We start from the raw sequence: 21,310 nt of genomic DNA on the forward strand, positions 1-21,310 counted from the left end.
TTGGACAAGGGCACAACGTATTGAGAAGGAGGGAGAAATTGTTTGCAAAAATTGTGATCAGAGTGGGGAGTGTTCTACTTAGAGTTCAAAGGATTTAAAGTACACTTATTATCAAAATATGTATGCAATATACACCCGTGAGATTCAGCTTCTCCACAGACAGCCAGGAAGCAAAGAAAACCATGGGAGCCTTTCAAAGAAAAAAGCCATCAACCCGCCCAACGCGCAAAAAAAACAAATTGCGCAAACAGCAACAAGAAAGAGCAAGTGAAAACAGAAATTATAAAACACAAAATCAAAAGAGACCACATTTAGTTCAGCTCGGTGTATATTACCTGCAGGCTGCCGCAACTCAAAGTCACCCAAAATAGCAACAGAAAACAGAGTGACCAGGAACTACAGTCCATTCCACAAACCACAGAGCCAGAACTTCAGTACCGTCCTCTGACAGCATTGAGGGAGAGAGAGAGAGATCATTCAAAGGCAGGGACCTTCGCTTCGGAGCAGAGGGAGAGAGACCGCCACAGCCAGACACCTTCCTCTTACGGCAGCTAGTGAGAGGCTGGTAGACAGTATTGACCACTCAGTTGGCTTCCACACTGGCCTTGATGTTCTCAATCTTCCTTGATGCTTTGATCAGCGAGATGAGCGAGAAATGGAGTTGATCATGGCCTTGCACCCCATCTCTAAGCTTCTTGGCCTTGAGGCCGCTCGCCTCCCAGAACCTTCTCGGAGACAGCAAAGCGCCAGATCGCTCAATCGGCCTGAAAACTGTAGATCCTAGGCTCCAACACCACCTGAAACACATTTAAAAGAAAAAGTAGAAGTGATAGAAAGAGTTTCGAAGACCATCTAGAGAATGTCGCTTGTGGTAGCGTTGTTGACGCAATCTTGAAAGGGAAAGCTAGCATTAGAGAAGGGGGATGAGAGGCACTGGGAGCAGGGTCAATGTCACAGGACAGGGCGTAACAACAAGAGAAACAAAGGCAACCTCGGCAATTCTGAGAATGGTCAGGGAGTGGGGGAAGATAATGCAATAATCTCACACACTCAGTGTTATTGGATGTTACTCCCATTCATGCTCCAGCATAACTTCCTATCATTTTTTATCCATTGAACTCAGTACGTTTAGAGGGAGCGTGGCAGTGCAGGAATCAGGGCCCAGGTGTGTTTTAATAGAGAGCAGAAGTAAGTGTACAGTGAGCTGGGTGTTGAGCCATCAGGCTTTCTGAAAAGGTGGATGGTGTAATATCGGAATTTTACTTCATGAGGAGTGAATATAGATAATTACCATCAGTGACTGTACCCAAAAACAGTTACACAAAGGGCAGGTTACTTTAAAATTCATTTACAAGCAGACGCCAGCTCTCATTTTGTTCAATGAGATGTTAGCTTGGGAATGGTACACAAGAGCTGTGGACATATATTTGCGGTGGTGTTAATTAAAGCTGGAATTGGAAGTAGATTCAGGCACAGATAGAGAAGATTAAAGATTAGCTTTATTTATCGCACATACATCAAAACAAACAGAGAAATGTTTTGTATCAACGTTCAACATAATCCGAGATGAGCTGGGGTCAGCCCTCAAGTATTGTCATGCTTCTGGCTCCAACAATTAACTAACCTGCATGTCTTTGGACTGTGGGAAGAAACCAGAGCACCCAAAGGACACCCACATGGTCACAGAGAGAACATACAAACTCCATACAGGCAGTAGTGAGAATTGAACCTCGATCTTACAGCCGGCACTGTAAAGCACTGCGCTAATCTCTATGCTATCGTACTGCACGCGCCCCCCCCCCCCACCAATCCCTGAATAAGGGCATTTATATCTAAATCGGCCAAAGGCTTTTGTCATTTCAGGTCGGAGTTTTACTAAAATAACACTAAAATTCAGCAAACACAAGAAAGCTGCGGGTGCTGGAAATCCAAAGCAACACACACACACAATGCTGGAGGAACTCAGCAGGTCAGGCAGCATCTATGGAAAGGAGTAAGCAGTCAACATTTCAGGCCAAGATCCTTTTTCGGGACTGGAAAGAAAGACGATACGATATAGGAGCAGAATTAGGCCATTTGGCCCATCAACTCTGCTCTGCTCTTTTAATCAAGGCTGATCCAATTTTCCTCTCAGTCTCAATCTTTTGCCTTCTCCTTGTATCCCTTCATACCCTGACCAATCAAGAATCTATCAACTTCTGCTTTAAATACACATAAAGCTTTGGTCTCCACAGCTGCCTGTGGCAAAGAATTCCACAGATTCACCACTCTCTGGCTAAAGAAATTACTCCTCATCTCCATTCTATAAGGACACTCCTCTGTTCTGAGACTGTGTCCTCTGGTTTTAGCCTCTCCCACCATAAGAAACATCTTTTCAATATCCACTCTATCACCATTCCTTTGGCATTTCATCATTCGATAGGACTCAATGAGGTCACCCCTCATTCTTCTGAATTCCAGTGAATACAGGCCCAGAGCCATCAAATGCTCTTCATATGACAAGCCATTCAAAATATGTTTAGTAGTAGAATCCCTTTGGAGATGCCAGAAGTTGCATAGGATAATGTGTTGGATGCAGAGACTGATGGGATGGTAGATAAGGACAAGAGGGACTCTATCACTGTTACAGGAGAAGGATCGGGAAAAGGAGGGGATATGGGTCAAGGCATCACCAACTATGGAGTGAGGGAAACCCTGTTCTTTAAAAATCAGCATTGTAGCTAATCTCAGCCAAACCCCTTCCTCTGTACTCAGAACCAAATGTACGAAGGGGTTTGTGGCAATCAGATACGTTGTTGAAGAGAAAAGTGAAAGCGTTCGACACCTCTCTCCAAAGATGTCTTCAGTTGTCCAGAAATAACAAGTTTAAATTAAAGGTAGAATGGGATGAGGGTACAGGTGGGAAAAGGTTTGTGAAGAGGTTGGGTTTTCCTTAAGTCCAAACCAAAATGATTTTATGATCTTTTCTGCACATGTCTCTTCATCCATGGTTGGGTTTTTAATGCATTTTTGATACGAAGTGGGTTATTGCGATGTAGGGTTGTCCTGTACCAGAGAAGAGGAGGAATGAAAAAAGATAATAAATTACAAAAGAAGCTTTAGTCAGAAAGAGGGACAAGTGGAGCAAATGATTAGTAGGGAAACACTATAGTGCTCAAGTGTCAATGTACATATGTTCCAAAGGGCCTGTTGATGTGGCTGAACTTTAATAGATTTTAAATATGCTCTCAAGTGGCCACTTTATTTGGTATATAATAAAGTAGCCACAGAGTATATGTCCGTGGTCTTCTGCTGCTGTAGCCCATCCACTTCTAGGATTGATGTGTTGTGCATTCAGAGATGCTCTTCTGCACACCACTGTTGTAAAGCATTCTTATTTAAGTTATTGTCACCTTCCTGTCAGCTTGAACTATTTTGGACATTCTCCTCTGTCCTGTCTTATTACAAGACGTTTTCACCCACAGAACTGCTGCTTACTCGATTTTTTTTGTTGCTGTTTTTGCACCATTCTCTGTAAACTCTGTAGAGATTGTTGTGTGTGAAATTCCCAGGAGATCAGCAGTTTCTGGCACCAACAATCATTCCATGGTCACAGTCACTTAGATCACATTTGCTCAGTGGCAGCGCCAGAGGTTTTTTCTTGCTGGTGCTACAGTGGGGCTGAATTATTCAGTGATGGTGCTGAGGGATGTACCCTGTGGTAATCTGTATTCGAAAGGCCAGACGCGTGGCATTCAAAAGTCAGTTTCAAACATTATGTGCCTACTACAAATGCCTCTGATGATTCACAAGCAACAGCTATTGATAAATATAGTATAGAAGTGAACTGTGACAGTGTCAACAGCATCGGAGACAACCCGGGCTACACAGAGCATAAACAAACAAACCAACAGAGCATCCGACCCACAGCGCACAACGTGAATCACGCACCAATCCCGCAATCAGCGTCAAATGCATGTTTTTCAACTGAAAAACACTACACTAACCCACAATGTCCACTGCTGTTCGTATTACATGGACAGACAATGCCAAAAGATACACCGTTATTAACGTCAAATAAGGAAACAACAGATGCAAGGCTTTACCAGGAGTTGGACAAATCGTAATCTGACCATGCAATACCTCAATTAATTCGGCTACTGAATTTAAAACAAAAATCAACAGTCTAAGCAAAACCAGTAGGCTTAATAGCAGTAAATGTAATAGTTTAGGATTTGCAGGAAACATAAGGACTATGGGGTATCCAGCACAAAGTAATAATAATAATCAGCATTAGTCTAGACCCAAATTTTAAAAAAATCAACTGCACTCACCATTGATGTTTCAGAGAAGCACAATCCGTCTGTTGTTGTGATTGGTGGTGAAAGCATCAATGATTTCCTGGATGTCAAGTGCTTTGGTCCTCCGGCTGTTTATGGCCAACAGGGCCAAGTTACTGTTCCGAGCATTGCCGCTGCTATTCCTTAGGTAGTTTTTGAGGTGTCTGAGGCAACAGGAACTCCATTTGCATGAAGCAGATGTCACAGGTAGAGTCAGTGATATACAGATTAGTTTGTATAAATCTATAAATGCATCGTGGTAGGGTCTCATTGGAGCTAGAAATTCCACTGTGTCATTCACTGTCTGCCCTTGCTAGAGACTCAACCACAGCTCTCATATACTCACGATGTTCTTGGACAATCTTTGCATGTCCTTTGTCAATCATATTTCCCAGTCTTGAACCGTCTTGTTTTCTCAATCTGAATTCAGCTCGTGCCTCCATAGCAAACTTATGAGCTGCACTTACATGGTGGGTTTTGAAAGCTGTTGTAGCTTTCTGCCAGTTGCGGTAACCAGTGACAGTGAAGGTAGACTCAGAATGGAACCCATGTCCTCCACACAGGAATTGCCTGCATGTGAAGCAGAACGTAGTATCTTTTGTGATCAAATATTCCAGTCAGTCAAACCAGCCACAAATAAAACTCCTTTTCTGCTTGCCAAACTGTTGCGATCAGCGAAGGGTACTTTTTCAATGCTGGCTGACGGGGTCCTTCCTCAGGCTGCTGGCTAACATTGCTAACAATATTCCCACTAACACTAAGAGCAGCTTCATCCACGTTCTCTTTGGAATCCTGCTTCGTTTCTGGTTCCTCTACTTCGCCCTCACACTCCTTCAATGAAATGCTGTCGTCCTCATCCTCACTTACTTCTTTCTGCATATCACTTTATATTAAGGCAAGCTCAGGCTGAGACACCACTGATTCTTCTGGACGAGGTCGTTTTCTCACTAAAAATCGATCCATTTTTCATACCACCAAAATAATGCACGTGCCAGGCCCATGCTAGCTTGTAAAAGCACAATGTGTGTGTGTGGGGCATCCGTTAGTCTCGCGAGACCACAAATCTGCACCTAGATATATACTATCAATCTCACGCGTCAGTGAGAGTGAGTGACATCACCACCTTACGTGATCTTCGATCAGCTTAACTGATCTGAGGACAGCAACGGCGAGACACTGACAATGAACGAATAAGCAGAAGTGTAGAGTGGATCTGACAGAGTTTATAACTTTATTGCTGCGTGGGTGCTATGGTAATTGGGGGCGCTGTTTCACTAGATCAACTGGAGAAACAAGCTGTATGCAAAACTATACAGAGAAAGCAAAGCGGCTGCAATTTGCATGTGAAATTTCAGTTAATTTCTTGGTGCTGCTACGCTGGTGCTATTGCAATTTCTGCTGGGGCTATAGCCCCAGCTAGCACCACCTTAGCACCGCCCCTGCATTTGCTGTCCATTCTGATGTTTAGTCTGAACAACAACTGAAACTCTTGATCACATCTATAGCATTTACTTTGACTTGCAGGCTTCCAGTAAACTCAAAGTAACACTTAATCTCAAACTAAATAATACTGAAGATTTCACCTTTGATGTATTGTCCTGTCCTTTACTACATTGTTGATTGACATTCTCTATTCCTGGTTTAGTGTTGTTAACAAAGTATCAGTGAAACACCCCACTTTGATTTGATATCCATTTCACTATTCAATATATCCATTTTTCTTCCCCTCTGTAATCCCCTTCAGAATATCTGCAACTTAAAGTTAAAAACGAATACACCAGATTCAGAGGTAAACTATGAGAGGTGCTAGAACTCTGAATTAAAAACATAGAATATAGAAAATCATTGGTCAGGTACCATCTGCGGAGAAAGAAATGAGGTTAATGGTTTGGAGTAACACACACAGAATACTGGAGGAACCCAGCAGGTCAGGCAGCATCTCTGGAAAGGAATAAAAAGTCGATGATTTGGGCCAAGATTGTTCATCAGGACTCTGATGATATTTCATTGTGATGATTTGTCTTTGCGGGATGTTTACACAGCAGGTTTCCCTTTCCAGAAGCTACAGAGTGAGCTTTATCCAGGAGGTTTATAGAATCAAGGATCTGTGGAGGTGGGTTAGATCTAGAAGGTAGCTGAAGGGTTCAAATATACAGTTCCACCCTAGTTTACAAAGTCCCAAATACTGTACATACAGCCTACACATATGAACAAGCACTGGGAAAACTCATGGGATAGATTTGCCGGTTCCTGTAGGGCCACAGGCATTTTCTGCTCTGGAGTATTTGGTTTTCCACATTTCTGACTTGTGAACTGTCTGGGTTATGAGCAGTCAAAGTAATGGAACCCTGCCATAACCTCAGGAGAATCTGTGCATCCGGGAATGAGTCATGGGATGGGGTGTAATCTCGTTCAGAAGGCTTATAAGTGAAATAATGAATGGCTAAGAGTGAGTTTCAGTTTTGGATAATGAACCTATATAAAGGGCCTGTTGTGAATTAGTTGAACTGGTGTAAAAAGCAGCAGAATCACATGGTAGTGATCGATAATCTTCATGTAAACTTATTTCTAACTTCAAAAATCACTTCATTTGGACAAAGATCTATGCAAGTACTGTTGCTTATTGGAAGTTGAGTAGAACAGAATGCTCTGTCCTGCTCCCTATACTCTGGGTTAGATGTGTTTTATATCATGTCATCTCCCTATACGCAGTGTAACTTTTATTGAAGCTGTGCAGTATAGAGCTGATACTCTCATGTCTACACTAAATTAAAATCAAAAGTGTGAAGGCTCAATGGCTTCAGTGACAAGTTAGAGACTTGGACTAAATGTCAGCTAGTGGCACTCCTCCCATCCACCTCCCCCAATCCATGTCTTCATACTCTAACGCACCCTCAACACTGAACAACTGAATGCTTTGACAGCTACTAGGCCTTTGCTTCCACTGGGTCTGTTCCAAGGCACAGTTACACAGGGCATGAATTTATTGCTACGATCGAATAAGAGGAGATCTTTTTGTGCCAAGCATGAGTTCAAGTCATGAGTCAAACACTTGAAGTTTAAGTACTGAACAGACAGTCATAGAGTCATAGAAAAATACAGCACAGAAACAGGCTCTTCAGCCTGTCCAATCCATGCTGATCTATTTAAACTGCCTACTCCCATTGACCTGCATTGGGACCATAGCTCTCCACACCCCTATTATCCATGTACATACCCAAACTTTGCTTAGATGTTGAAATTGAGCTTGCATGGACCATTTGTGCTGACAGCACATTCCAGACTCTCACGACCCACTGAGTGAAGAAGTTTCCCCTCGTGTTCCTCTTAAACTTCTCACCTTTCACACTTATGCCATGACCGCTGGTTGTAGTCCCACACAACATCAGTAGAAAAAGCCTGCTTGCATTTATCCTATCTAAAACCCACTTAATCTCCTGTTGTTCTGAAGAATAACGTGACCTACTGATTATAACCTATTCAATCTTATAACTAAGTCCTCCAGACCCAGCAAGTTCCTTGTAAATTTTCTCTGTATACTTTCAATCTTATTTACATCTTTCTTGTAGGTAGGTGACCAAAACTGCACACAATACTCTAAATTAGGTCTCACCACTGTCTTCTACAACTTCAACATAACATCCCATCTCCTATACTCAATGCATTGATTTATGAAGGCCAAAGTGCCAAAAGCTTTCTTTACGACCCTATCTACCTGTGTTGTCACTTTCAATGAATAATGGACCCAGATCCCTCTGTTCTACAACAGTCCTCAGTGCTCCACCGTTCACTGTGACCAAAGGTAACATGAGACTGCAGGGCAGTAGAGCTTTTATAGACACTGGGGCAACCCTTCCAGAGCCTTCATACACCAATCTCTCCTAGTAAATGATTCAATGCCTTTAACTCAAAGGAGTTCTAACAGAGCCCCAAAGTTATACAGCACAGAAGTTAGTTCTAGTTAGTTCTACAGCCTACTATGTACATGTCTACCCTCAAGTACCAATCTGTTCTAACCCTGTTTACCGGCACTTGGTCAGTAGCCTTCTCTGCCTTAGTAATTCAAGTGTTTGTATAGATACTTATTAAATGTTGTGAGAGTGCCTACCTTCGCCACCACTCGTGCAGTGCATTCCAGATTGCAACTACCCTCTGGGTGAGAAAAGTTTGTCCACAGATCCTCCCTAAACCTCTGTTCCAGGGAATAACTTCCAGCTGTCTACTCTGTCAGCGTTCCTCATAATTTTCTATGCCTCTGTTGGCTTCCTCTTCAGCCTTCTCTGCTCCAAGGAAACTAACCCCAGCCTATCCAATCTCTCCTCAAACAGAGATAGTTCATCCTAGCAATATCTCCTCTGAACCCTCTCCAGTGCAAACACTTCTTTCCTTTAGAGCCACGACCAGAATCATAACATTCCAGCTCTGGCTGAAACAACGTTTTATATTGGTGCACCATAACCTCCTTGTTCTTACATTCTGTGCCCTGGCTAATGAAAGCAAGTATTCCATTTGCCACCTTCAGCACCTCATCCACCTGTGCTTCCACTCTCAGAATTGGGATTTGTACATCAAGGTCTCTTAGTTCCTAGAGCCCAACCAATCACTGTGGATGTTCTTCCTTATTGTAATTCCTAAAGTGCATCCCCTTACAATAACACGATTAAACTGTATATGCAATTGCTTTCTCCATCTTACTAACTTATCAATATCACCCTGTAGCCTAAGAATAGCAGAACAGCATGTGGGACTTTACCAAAGGTCTTAGTGAAGTTTAAGCAGACTATATAAACTGCACAGTTTTTACCAAAACATTTTGTTAACTCCTCGATAAATTCAGTCAATTTAGTCTAGCAGGATCTTCCCCCTTCCAAAGTGATACTATTATTGATTAATTCCTGCCTTTCCAAGTGCAGATTGATTCTGTCCACTCAGAATCTTTTCCAATATCTTTGTTAGCGTTGCCAGCAAATACTTAGCTTACACCTTCTGCCCTCGTGAATAAAGGTATTTTAAATCAATCTTTCTGGACGTAGTTGTGATATTAACATTTGCTTGTTGGTGGTATAAAAACAACTTTGAATTGTAATATATCCTCCAGCATTGCAAAAGGCTTCTAAGCAGGCACACAGGAGGATTAACAACACATCAAGCAATAAGATTTCAGTATAGTTCATTAAACATATGGTCAGTAAGGAACACCTTAAAGTAGAGAATTCGGAAAAAGATGTAGATTGGCAGAATTTCAGATATACTAATGGCATTTAACGAGTATGCAGGATGCCCAAGGCACGTATCAAAAGCCAGAATTGCATGTCAGGTAGTGCTCTTAGCCTTAGGGATGGTGAGATGTGACACCCGACTTTGAATTTAAAATCATATAATACATGCCAGTGTAAGTCAGTGAATACATGGGATTTGTTGCAAGTTATTACACATGTACACCCATCTCCGGGCTCGTATGCAAACTTGGCTCATTAACTGGCTCTTCTAACAGCCATGGGACTTCGAAGTGAAAAGGCCACCTTTCATAAACGATATACGTATGATTTGAGTTTCAACCAAACAGGAGCGTTGTGATGTTCTGATTAAAGAAACCTCAATTTGAACTAATGCTGTGTAAATACTGCTCATACACAATTGTCGATTGTACACTGCATAACATTATAATGAAAGTATATTTACAAATTTCAGCTTTATGGAACAGTTAGTAGGAAAGAGAAAAGGAAAAATAAAATAAAAGGGCCCATTACAGTTCACCCAGTCCAAACATGCACGTACAGTTGGAGGTCATCCTGGAGTTGTCTTTAATCACACGCTAAGCCCAAAGTACACACCACATTCTGAACTTCACTTGAAATCCACCTCGAACAAACTGGCTCTCTCGAGGGAGTATTGGCCCTTCTTCCTTGGAGCCATTCATCTGCACAAAGCACTTCGTGCATCGGAGACACTCCTTCTCATGGCATCCTCAGCTATCTTCCTTCTGGTCCTCTCCGCAGCTCCTGTCCAAAAGACCCGCCAAACACACTGTCCTTTGCAAATCTCTCTCCACCCCACTCTCTCTAGAACTGTCTCCCAATTCCACCACCCTGATTGGCTAGTACAACATTCCTAAGCAGAACAGCTAGGGCTTTTATTTACAGCCGAAACCAAAGCATTCTACCAGCAGGACGCACTGCTTTTGCAGAAACTGCAGAAATGAAATACCAACTGCATAATAGCAGAAATCTTAACCAGGACATTACATGCAGGCAAGAGAAATTTGGTTAAAGTGATGTTTTCAGTGAGTTGAAGATGGTGTTGAATTGGAATTGATTTAGCTCAGAGGTGTAGTGGTTAACGTGACACTTTACGGCACCAGTAATTATCAATTCCCACTGCTGTCTGTAAGGAGTTCGTACGTTCTCCTCCAGATGCTCCAGTTTCCTCCCATATTCCAAAGACCTACAATCAGAATTAGTAAGTTGTGGGCATTCTGTGTTGGCGCCGGAAGCATAGCGACTCTTGCAGACTGCCTCCAACGCATCTTCAAACAATGCATTTCACTGTACGTTTTAATGTTTCAATGTACATGAGACAAATAAAGCTAATCTTTAAAATTTATTTTTGTTCAAACAGATCAAATCATCACACAGAGCCCTGAAGTAGTACAAGGTTAAAGAATAACAGAATGCAGAATAAAGTGTCAACAGCTACCAAAAAGAGCAGTGCAGGTAGACATAAGGTGCAAGGTCATAACAAGGTAGATTGTGAGGACGAGAGTCCATTTTACTATAATAGGGGACCATTCAGTATCTTAAAACAGTCAGACAGAAGCTGTTCTTGATCCTGGTGGGACATGCTTTCAGGCTTTTGTATCTTCTGCCAAATGGAAGAGGTGAAAAGAGAGAATGTTCGGGGTGGGTGGGATCGTTGATCATGCTGGCTGCTTTCTGAGGCAACAAGAAGTGTGGACAAACTCTGTAGGGAAGGCTGGTTTCCATGATGTGCTGAGTTCTGTCCACATCTCTCTGTGGTTCTGTGGGGTCCTGGGCAGAGGTATTGCTATCCCAAGCCATGATTCCTCCAGATTACAATACTTTCTATGGTGTATTAGTAAGAATTGGTAAAAGTCAATGGGGACATGCCAAGTTTCTTTAGCCTCCCGAGGAACTGGGAGTGCCGGTGAGCTTTCTTGCCAGGGCATCTACAGGATGGACTATTGCTGATGCTTATGCCTGGGAGCCAAACTTAAGAAAGATGTATGGAGTTTAATACTAAGCAGTTGTAAGTCAGAGCGAACTTTGCTCCTCTGCCTGACTATACCTCCTGTTTTATCTCAGATGCAGCACAGCAAATCAACCAAGGCAGCACAATGGTCCTTGAGTCAAGGCGGCAGTGGTGAGGGCGAGGATACCGAGTCAAGTGGAGAGTGCGACGATGAAGATGGGTGCACAGGATCTGGAAGTGGAGCACCGGGAAGGCAGAAGAATACACGTGAGTGGCATCTTTCGAACAAGTAGATTGTTCTAAATGATGTGCAGTGAAGTCTAAGGCTCTCCTCTGGAGTTAGTCGGATACTTACAAAACTACTGAATGTCAAGCAAGCAGTTGTTGAGTGCATTATCAGAAAGGAAGCTCTCTCATATTTCACATGAATACCATAACAGCAGTGTAGCCTCTGACCACCATGGGGTCTGGGAATCGTAAACGATATTTCATATCTATATGTTAGTCAGCAAACACTTGCAGTTCTGTTTGAAGTATTTGAAGTTCTAAGCAGAACATGTCGAGGTCAGGAATGAGATGTTTGGCACTTCAAAGTTTCCCTTCACTTGCAATATGTCATACATGGAGTCTTGTTCCACAACCACTGGCTCTTTGTGAATGTATTGGAAAGGTTGGACGTAGAATCTGTTATCGTGATTGTTGCTTCTTCACTGGAGAAGTGTATTTTGTGATCATGTTCATTCAAAACACAGAATGAGGGTGTGTGGCTTCATACTATTGCTGCAGGCAGTGTTGCTCTGTTTTACTGATGGACAGGGTATTTCGCAATAATTATAAAGGTGCAATCACCTGACAAATTGTATGTTTTTAATTAAGAATTAATTTAATGAGTCGGCAGCATGTTGCCATTATGGTGGGCAGCTGATGGGACAAAATTAGTTTGGCCCACTCTTTACCCCGATGTGTGATCTACAGTGTTAAACCTTACCCTTTTAAAAGACACAGCCAAACCTGAGGATCTGAGGACCATCTCACAAGGCAGTTCTCTATCTTCACACTGAGATAAGATTTAGCAGCATGAACACAGCTAGATGTGAATTGGATAAATTCTATTCAATGGACACCATACCATGTAACATAGATCTAGCAGCCAATAGATCATGTAACTGAATCCCCAATAGTTATGAAGCCAAGTCTAGAGACTTGAGTCCCAATGGTTGGAGCAACAACAGAACTCAGAGATCCAGCGGGCCATGAGCTTAAATAGCAGCCACTAGAACCCTAGCAATTGGAAGCCTAGACATCAGAGCCCCAATAAGAGGTAAGCCTCAACATAGAATATCAATAGTTCAAGTTCAAGTTGAAGGACAAAGGTGCAAAACACAGAAACAGCAGTCATACACAGCACATATAGCACGTATAAGGTAGCAAGAAAATAAAATCACACTAAAAAGTATAGTCCAAGTTCCTGAGCTGATGAATGTTGCAATAGTCTGCAGTCGAACACAATATGGCTTGTCTTCTGCCGAGCAAGCACTGGGGGGCAGCACCAGCTCCAGCTTGGACGCTGCGCCACACCACCTCTGGCACTCCTGAATCTGATGCCTGTCTTCTGGACAGCTGTAAACAGGCAACAGTGCGGCTTGAGGCCAAGTCCTCGCTACGACAGAGGACATACAGCTCTCCTGCTGTGTCCGCCAATAAATCACTAAATCAAGCTTGCATCATTCTATCTTTGATTAATCTGTCTTTCCATGTTAGATAGATCCTATCCCTCAGAATCTTTTCCAACAACTTCTTTATAATTGCCTGTAAATATCCCTGACGTCATGATGTAGTGTTTTGACCTGATATGTTGATGAGTCCAAATGCAGGGGTTTGATCTGAAGCATCAGCAGTACTTTTTCCCAGAGATGCTGCTGGACCCTCTGACAGGTTGATTGTTGGACCAACAGACAGTAAGGTATGATATGGAGGCTCCAGCTTTTAATGAGGCCCAGCCATAAGCCTGAACCTTGTCACAATAAGAACACTAGAAAGTTCAGATTGAATGGTGAAAGTCGCAGGAACCTGTACTGAATTTTTGTTTGCAGTGTGAACTGAAAAATCATATCAACCTCTCTGAAATGAAGAGATATGGGCTGATCAACGAAATATCTGCCAATGAAATCAAGAGCCAAAAATAGACTATAAATTAATGTAACAATTAATCTGAATTTGATGAAAGCGTTAGCTAAATCCACCAACCTTGCCACCTAGACTGAGCTTTACCATTGATGAGCAGGTAATTTGGTATTGAATTATTTTGAATGTTTCATCGAAAAGGAACATGTGAAGCTGAAGTTCAAGATTCAGATCAACAAAAGGCCTGAAACAGAGTGTGAGTAGTGGGTATGAAGGGTGCAGGGTATCAATAGATCTCCCTAATACCAGTGTATGCACAAGAATTAGAATCAGAATCAGAATTAGGTTTAATATCACCACCATATGTCATGAAATTTGTTGTAATGTACCAGCAGTACATTGCAATACATAATTTAAAAATCTGTGAATTACAGTATATGTATGAAAAAGTTAACTTAAATAAGTAGTGCAAAAAAGTAGTGAGATAGTGTTCTTGCCCATTGAGATAATGTCCATTCAGAAATCTGATGGCAGAGGGAAAGAGTCTGTTCCTGAATCATTGGGTGCGTGCCTTTAGGCTCCTATATCCCCTCCTTAATGGCAGCAGTGAGAAGAGGCATGTCCTGGGTGATAGGGGTCCTTAATGATGGATGCCACCTTTTTGAGGCATTGTTCCTCGAAGATGTCTTGGAGGCTGGTGCCCATGATGGACTTGACTAAGTTTACAACTTTCTGCAGCTTATTTCAATCCTATGCAGTAGCACCCCTCCCCCTCGCCCAGACCAGGTGGTGATGTATATAGTTAGAATGCTCTCCACACTACTTCTTCAGAAATTTGTGAGTGTCTTTGGTGACGTTCCAAATCTCCTCAAATTCCTAATGAAATATAGTCGCCGTCATGCCTTCTTTGTAATTGCATCGATATGTTAGGCCCAGGATAGATCCCAGAGATGTTGATACCCTGGAACTTGAAACTGCTCACTCTTTTCACTATGATTCCTCGTGAGAACTGGTGTGTGTTCCCTCATCTTACTCTTTCTGGTGTCCACAATCAATTCTTTGGTCTTGCTGACGTTGAGTTGCAAGGTTGTTGCTGTGACACTACTCAACTAGCTGATGTATCTCGCTCCTGTACATCTTCCCGTCACCATCTGAAATTCTGCCAACAATAGTTGTGTCATCAGCAAATTTAAAGAAGGCATTTGTGCTGTACCAAGCCATACTGTCATGGGTGTGGAGAAGTTGAGCTGTGGGCTAAGCACACATCCTTGAGGTACACCAGTGTTGATAATCAGTGAGGTGGAGATGTTATTTCCAATCCGTGCAGACTGGTTTTCCGGTGAGGAAGCTGACGATCCAGTTGCAAAGGGAGGTACAGAGGCCCAGGTTTTGAAGCCTTTTGATCAGACCTATAGGAACAATTGTATGAATTGCTCTGAAGTGAATAAACAGCAGCCTAACAGAGGTATTAGAATTGGCCAGGCGGTCGAAAGCTACATGGAGAGCCAATGAGATCACATCCATTATTATGCTGATAGGCAAATTGCAGTGGGTCCAGGTCCTTGCTGAGACAGAAGTTGGTTCTAGCCATAACCAACCTCTCAAAGCCATTCATTACCATAGATGTGAGTGCTACTGGGTGATAGTCACTGAGGCAGTTCACCCTGCTATTCTTGGGCACTGATATGATTGTTACCCTTTTGAACTTCCAATGCTGAGAACATCACCAAACCACACATTACAGTCTATATTTTAAGAGTCTTTTAAGTGCGGTAATCGAACGATGATGGGACATCTTAAGAGGTTTCCACCATGCTGCCCATGGAAATTGAGAGCTGAGACTGTTGTGGTTTGTTTGCTTCAGATCTTGCTGACACCTGTTGCATCTGTAGTTCATTAAACAAACACAGTCAGTGCACGTGCAAGGAAGCACGTCACAAGCCCATGGCTTCATAATGCAAGCTGCACAAAGAATTATTTGGCTATCTTGAAGCACAAGCCAGCAAGCTCGCTGCACCACGCTCTCTGACATCCCGTGTTCGTACCCTTCTCGCAGAGTCATTAGAGCCAGGATTAGGGAATCGTCATAGAATTCATTATGGGTTTGTAATAGTATCACTGATTCATGCACCAATGCAACTGTCATTTCAGGCAGCTTTGGAGCAGCCAACAACGTTTGGGTTATGGGCTGATGAACAATTGTGTCCAGTTCTGAGTACCAAAGGTTCAGAAACATGTAAAGCTCTACAGCAGGCACAGTGAATCCCTTGAATAATTTTGGGGATAAGGCACTTAAAGATAGATTGAATAGGCAGATAGGTAGGTAGATGGATTGAATAGGCAGAATGGCCTCTTTAGACACTGTAACTTTTTTTGTGGCTCTGTATTCAGTTAAGTATCCCATTGTAGTCATACCTAACTATACACAGACCTGGGAACTGCTCAAGTGGCCTTTAAGAACAAAGGATACAGATTTTTAAGTTGGGCACTTCCATTCCCATTGCATCTGACCCACAGGACCAGAGTGAGATCTGGTGTAGAAAGGCCTGAGTTAAGGTGCATCTGACCCAACAATAGCAACAGACATCTGGGGGACCTAGTTATTTCCATGTTTTGCTGGAGACTCTAGATCGAAGTACCACTCCAGTCAAGTGCCACTAGTTTTCTTGACACTTTTTTCCCAAGCACAACTAAGCTAGCAGAAGTGGATGTCTAAGATGGAGCATATTTAAATTTACCACGTAATGGGCATTTATAATTGGAACTATTAAAGATAAAGTGACAGCATTTGGCTCAGTTTGGTCCAGTTGTTGAAATGGTGGGCTTAGTTGGTATGTGAAAATATCCCTTGGCTCACACTGACAACAAAACTGATATGAATTAGAATTCTTGTGTGTAATTCAACAGTCTATTCACGAAGAGATCAGGTATCACACAAAATAACCCAGGGCTGATGTTGAACTGACAGTACAGTATAATTGATCATTCTTCAAGGATTTATACTGCAGATTTTGACTGTGACAATAATTAATCTTGGCTGTGACAGTCCCCAGGCTAAATACCAAAAAAGTTACACCCTGGAAGGGTTATTTTGCTTCAGTGGTGAATACAGGCAATAGTTATGCAATAGTTTCATACCTATTCAAACACATAGGTTGGAAACACAATCTAAAAATTCCTCTCAATCTATAAATTCCACTCAATAATCCCTTTCATGGAAATGTTTAAGGTTTAAAGTACTAAATAACAGGTCCTAAGTCCTTTTAAGTAAACCATGTTTTAGAGATTTTAAGATTTGTGGAGTATCAGGTGACAGGTAGCAGGTAACATTTGTGCCACAAAAGTCCTTTTCTATGATTTCATCCAAAATGAATGTGGAAAATTCAAAGTAAATTTACTATCAAAGTGAAAATATGTCTCCATATACAACCCTGAGGTTCGTTTGCTTGCAGGCACACTCAAATCCAAGAACCATAATAGAATCAATTAGAGACCGCTGTGCTGTCATTCCTGTCAGCACTTCCTTCTAATTTACTTTGGCCAACTCCTCTCTCATACCACTGTAATTTCCCTTACTCCACTGAAATACTGCTACATCAGACTTTACTTTCTCCCTATCAAATTTCAAGTTGAACTCACTCATATCGTGATCACTGTTTCCTAAGGATTTTTTTACCTTAAGTTCCCTAATCACCTCCGGTCCAATACATAACACCTAATCCAGTGTAGCTGATCCCCTAGCAGGCTCAATGACAAACTGCTCCAAATAGCCATCTTGTTGGCATTCAACAAACTCACTCTCTTGAGATTCATCTCCAACCTGATTTTCCCAAATGACCTGCATGTTGAAATCTCCCATGACCATCATAGCATTGCCCTTTTGACACACCTTATCTATTTCCTGTTGTAATCTGTGGTGAACATCCCAGCTACTGTTGGGAGGCCTGTATATAACTGCCCTCAGGATCCTTTTACCCTTGCAGTTTCTTAATTCAACCCACAAGAATTCAACGTTTTCTGATCCTAAGTCATATCTTTCTACTGATTTGATGCCATTCTTTACCAGTAGAGCCATGCCACCCCATCTGCCTACCTTCCTATCCCCCGATAGAGCATGAACCTTGGACATTTAGCTCTCAGCTACAATCATCCTTCAGTGATGGCCACAACATCACAGCTGACAATCTATAATGGTGCAACAAGATCGTCCACCTTATCTCTTATACTCCGTGATTTGAGATATAACACTTCGAGTACTGTATTTGCTACCCTTTTTGATTCTGCATCCCTAATGCACTGATACTCACCCTGCTGGCTGCGATTTTATCCTATCATCTGCCTGCCCTTCCTGACAGTCTGACTGCATGCAATCTTTGCTTTTTTACCATCCATCCTATCCTGAGCCCCTTCACTCCAGTTCCCATCTCCCTGCCAAATTAGTTTAAACCCTCCCCAACAGCTCTAACAAACCTGCCCATGAGAATATTAGTTCCCCTCAGGCTTAGATGCAACCTGTCACTTGCTGGCCTGCTGTGTTCACCAGCAACTTTGATGTGTGTTGCTTGAATTTCCAGCATCTGCAGAATTCCTGTTGTTTGAGGAAGATCTTCTGTTGCTTTACACCCTTCCACTGCTCACTAATTCCTGATTCTCTTTTCCCTACCATGACAAGACTCCGCTGAAAACTTTTGAACACTTCAGTCCTTCCTCTGTGAACCATGAACTTCTCTGTGCCCTCCTGGCCTCTCTACTCCCTGATCCACCATGGTCTATCTGCATGTTTTGATCCTCTCTTCCTCATCAATCTTCCTCTGTAAACTCCAACCTCTTTCCATCAGTAAACCTCTCCACCAATCAATCTTTAACCCCAGATCTGTCTACTCACCATAAGCATCTTTATCCTTGGCACTGCCTTATCACTGATCTCTTTAATCCTAAACCTCTCTACCGACTAATCCTCTGTATGTGCACTGTCCATTTTAACGTCTCCATCCCTCTCTATCCTGAACTTCTTCATCATAATCTTCCCTACATGGGCCCTTGCTAACCTCTTCACCCCGATTCTCTCTATCCTGATCCTTTCTAACTGTCCAATACTCTCTATTCCCTGACCCTGCCTAAACCCTGATCATTTCTACCCCAAACCCTTCAGTCGCTCTAACCACAAATTTCCTAACTCCTGAGCCTCTCTTACAATTTGATCCTTTCTATGTCCTGAACCTCTCTACTTCCCTGATTGTCTTCATACTGTCCATTTTTTTCTAACTCCATTTTTCTACCGCTAATCCTTTCTCCAGAGTATCCTGCCTCCAACTCTTCAGTCCTCACAACCTTTCCCCTTTCCTCAATCCTCTATATCACACCACTCCTACCTTTTCTTCCCACTCTGTCTTCTCCAACCCTGCTCTCAGTCCCCCCTTCTTACTCTCTTCATTTAAGCAATTTCTGAGGTACCATCAGTGGAGCAGAACTAGAGTGCAATTCATTCCAGAGAGACTGGCTGCAGAATCTAGACTGCCACTCTGGTGCAGTGAGTTGGTGCCGCAGAGACAGAGGTACCAGATTGCAGATGAGTTAAAGTGAGGTGAGATCCTAGCATCTATGGTTGGTGGCCCCAGAGGTTACTTGTCAAGTACTTGAGGAAGAACAATGATTTTCCTGGTTCACTGATCAATTTGTATTTTGACATTCAGGCTGTATCAATGTAAAAGTCAACACTCAATCTGCTGGAAGAACTCAGCAGGTCGAGCTGCAATTTTGGGTGGTGGGGGAGAGGAATGAATAGTCAACATTTTGCTTCAAAACACTGCATCCGGACTGATTGGATTTTACTCTAGATTCCAGCATCTGCATTCTATCGAAATTTGTTTCTCTCTCCTCAGATGCTGCCTGACGTGCTGAGTATTTCCAACATTTTAATTTCAGATTTCTATCACCTGCAGATTTCTTTCATTTTGCTTCGATTAATGTCCCATAGCTAGCTTGACTGAGTAAGAGATCTGGTCACTATCCCATAGCTATTTTGGGAATTTGCAAAGAATTGGCTGCTTTTATTTAGTCGATTGTAAAAGTGACCTCACTTCAAAATCAACTGCTCTCTCTGTGATTTCAGGTGGTTTAAGACATGGAAAGAAGCTTTTTATTACAAAATCCATCTTAATGTAAAGGAATAATCAAACAAAATGTCTATATCTTTAAGAAATGTGAAGAATATAAAAAATAAGTTTATCACATTCAAGCTCCTTATTATGATAAAGTTATTTCTGAAATTCAATAACAGTAGGCTTAATAAGCAATTAAATTCCTTTCAGTACCTTGGCCAAAATGTGTAATTAATACGGTTGAGAAATGTAATGGATAATTAATTGTTGCATAATCCCTTGGATCACTTTCTTTTTACACTAAATTGTAATTCGCAAGTTTGTGAGCTGTTTCTGTGTGTGCTGGCTGCACAAGTAGCAGCACTATATCTTGCAGCATAGTTCCTAAACAGACTTAAACACAGGCTGGTGTGGAACTACAGGGAGTAGGTGGCTAAGCAAATTGGGTACTCAACCCTACAGGTCAGATGTCCTTGTTCAGTCATTGATCTCCTGTGCGCTGGTGGAGCTCAGCCAGTGTCATGGGGGGGAAGCAAGAGGACTCTGGAGATTTGGGACAAGGAAGGAGGAAAATCATTTTCCTGGTTTTGACTCAAGATCTGCCATAATTTATGGAAATTTCAAGTGAGCCTAGGTTTAGACCACTTCATGTTAATTATGCTCAAATACTGCATTGCTGATTACACAATAATTTGACTCCTCTGTATGCTGATGACTAGCAAGATGATCCTTTTTCAATATTTTGGAAAGAGAGGGAACAAGGAGTCAGAGAAGATCAGTTTAGTTTATGTCATATATACCGGGGTACACTGAAATTCTTTGCTGTTTTTGCCTTTTCAAATATGTACAACGATAAATATAGTAAATATAATAAATATGGTAAATATAAAATAATGAAATTGAATAAAATATATTAGAGCAATCCGAAGTAGTATAAAAAGAAGTGCTAAAGTGACCATAATGGAAGAGGTATCTTTGTGAGTCCAAGAATGTGGCAACATCACAGGGAAGTGGATGTGAAAGAAGTGATTGGCTCAGAAGTCTGATAGCAGTGGGGAGAAATTATTCCTCAGCCTGGACATCTGAGCTTTCAAGCTCCTGTATCTTCTCCTTGAAGGTAGACAAAGGAAAAAGGAATGGTCAGGGAGGCAGGCATCCTTGATAAACGCACTAGCCTTCTTGATGCAACCACTGTGAAAATGTTTTGGATAGGCAGAGTGAAGGGCTTTTGAAGAACTGGGCGGTGTTTACCACTGTCTGTGAGTTTAGTCAGTTCAGAGCAGAGCAGTTTCCCACCAGGCTGAGATGCAACCCACCAGGATACTTTCTATAGCAAAATTGCAGAAGTTGAAAAGAATCCTTGTGGACAAGCAAAATATTCTCAGATGCTTAAGAAGATAAGAATGCAAATAAAGGGACATTTAGCCATGTAATGATGGATATTACTAATTCCATTATTACTACTTTACTTGGGAGCGTTTCTCTCTTCCATACCAACATTATCTTCATCTAGATTTGTTTTGAACAAGTAATAGATATTCTATCCTGCTGTACCTA

The 21,310-nt window shown here is 42.0% G+C and overlaps 1 protein-coding gene across 3 annotated transcripts in view; it reads left to right on the forward strand.

The window, feature by feature from the left end:
* Positions 1 to 21,310, forward strand: part of LOC140196465 (glypican-5-like) — a 648,398-nt gene that overhangs the window by 448,641 nt on the left and 178,447 nt on the right. For all 3 annotated transcript variants that reach the window (XM_072255728.1, XM_072255729.1, XM_072255730.1), the window contains one exon: positions 11,642 to 11,795. In XM_072255728.1, the coding sequence (XP_072111829.1) occupies positions 11,642 to 11,795 (154 nt within the window). The remainder of the gene's footprint in view (positions 1 to 11,641; positions 11,796 to 21,310) is intronic.

Source organism: Mobula birostris, chromosome 4 (genome assembly GCF_030028105.1).
Source record: "Mobula birostris isolate sMobBir1 chromosome 4, sMobBir1.hap1, whole genome shotgun sequence".
NCBI lineage: Eukaryota > Metazoa > Chordata > Chondrichthyes > Myliobatiformes > Myliobatidae > Mobula > Mobula birostris.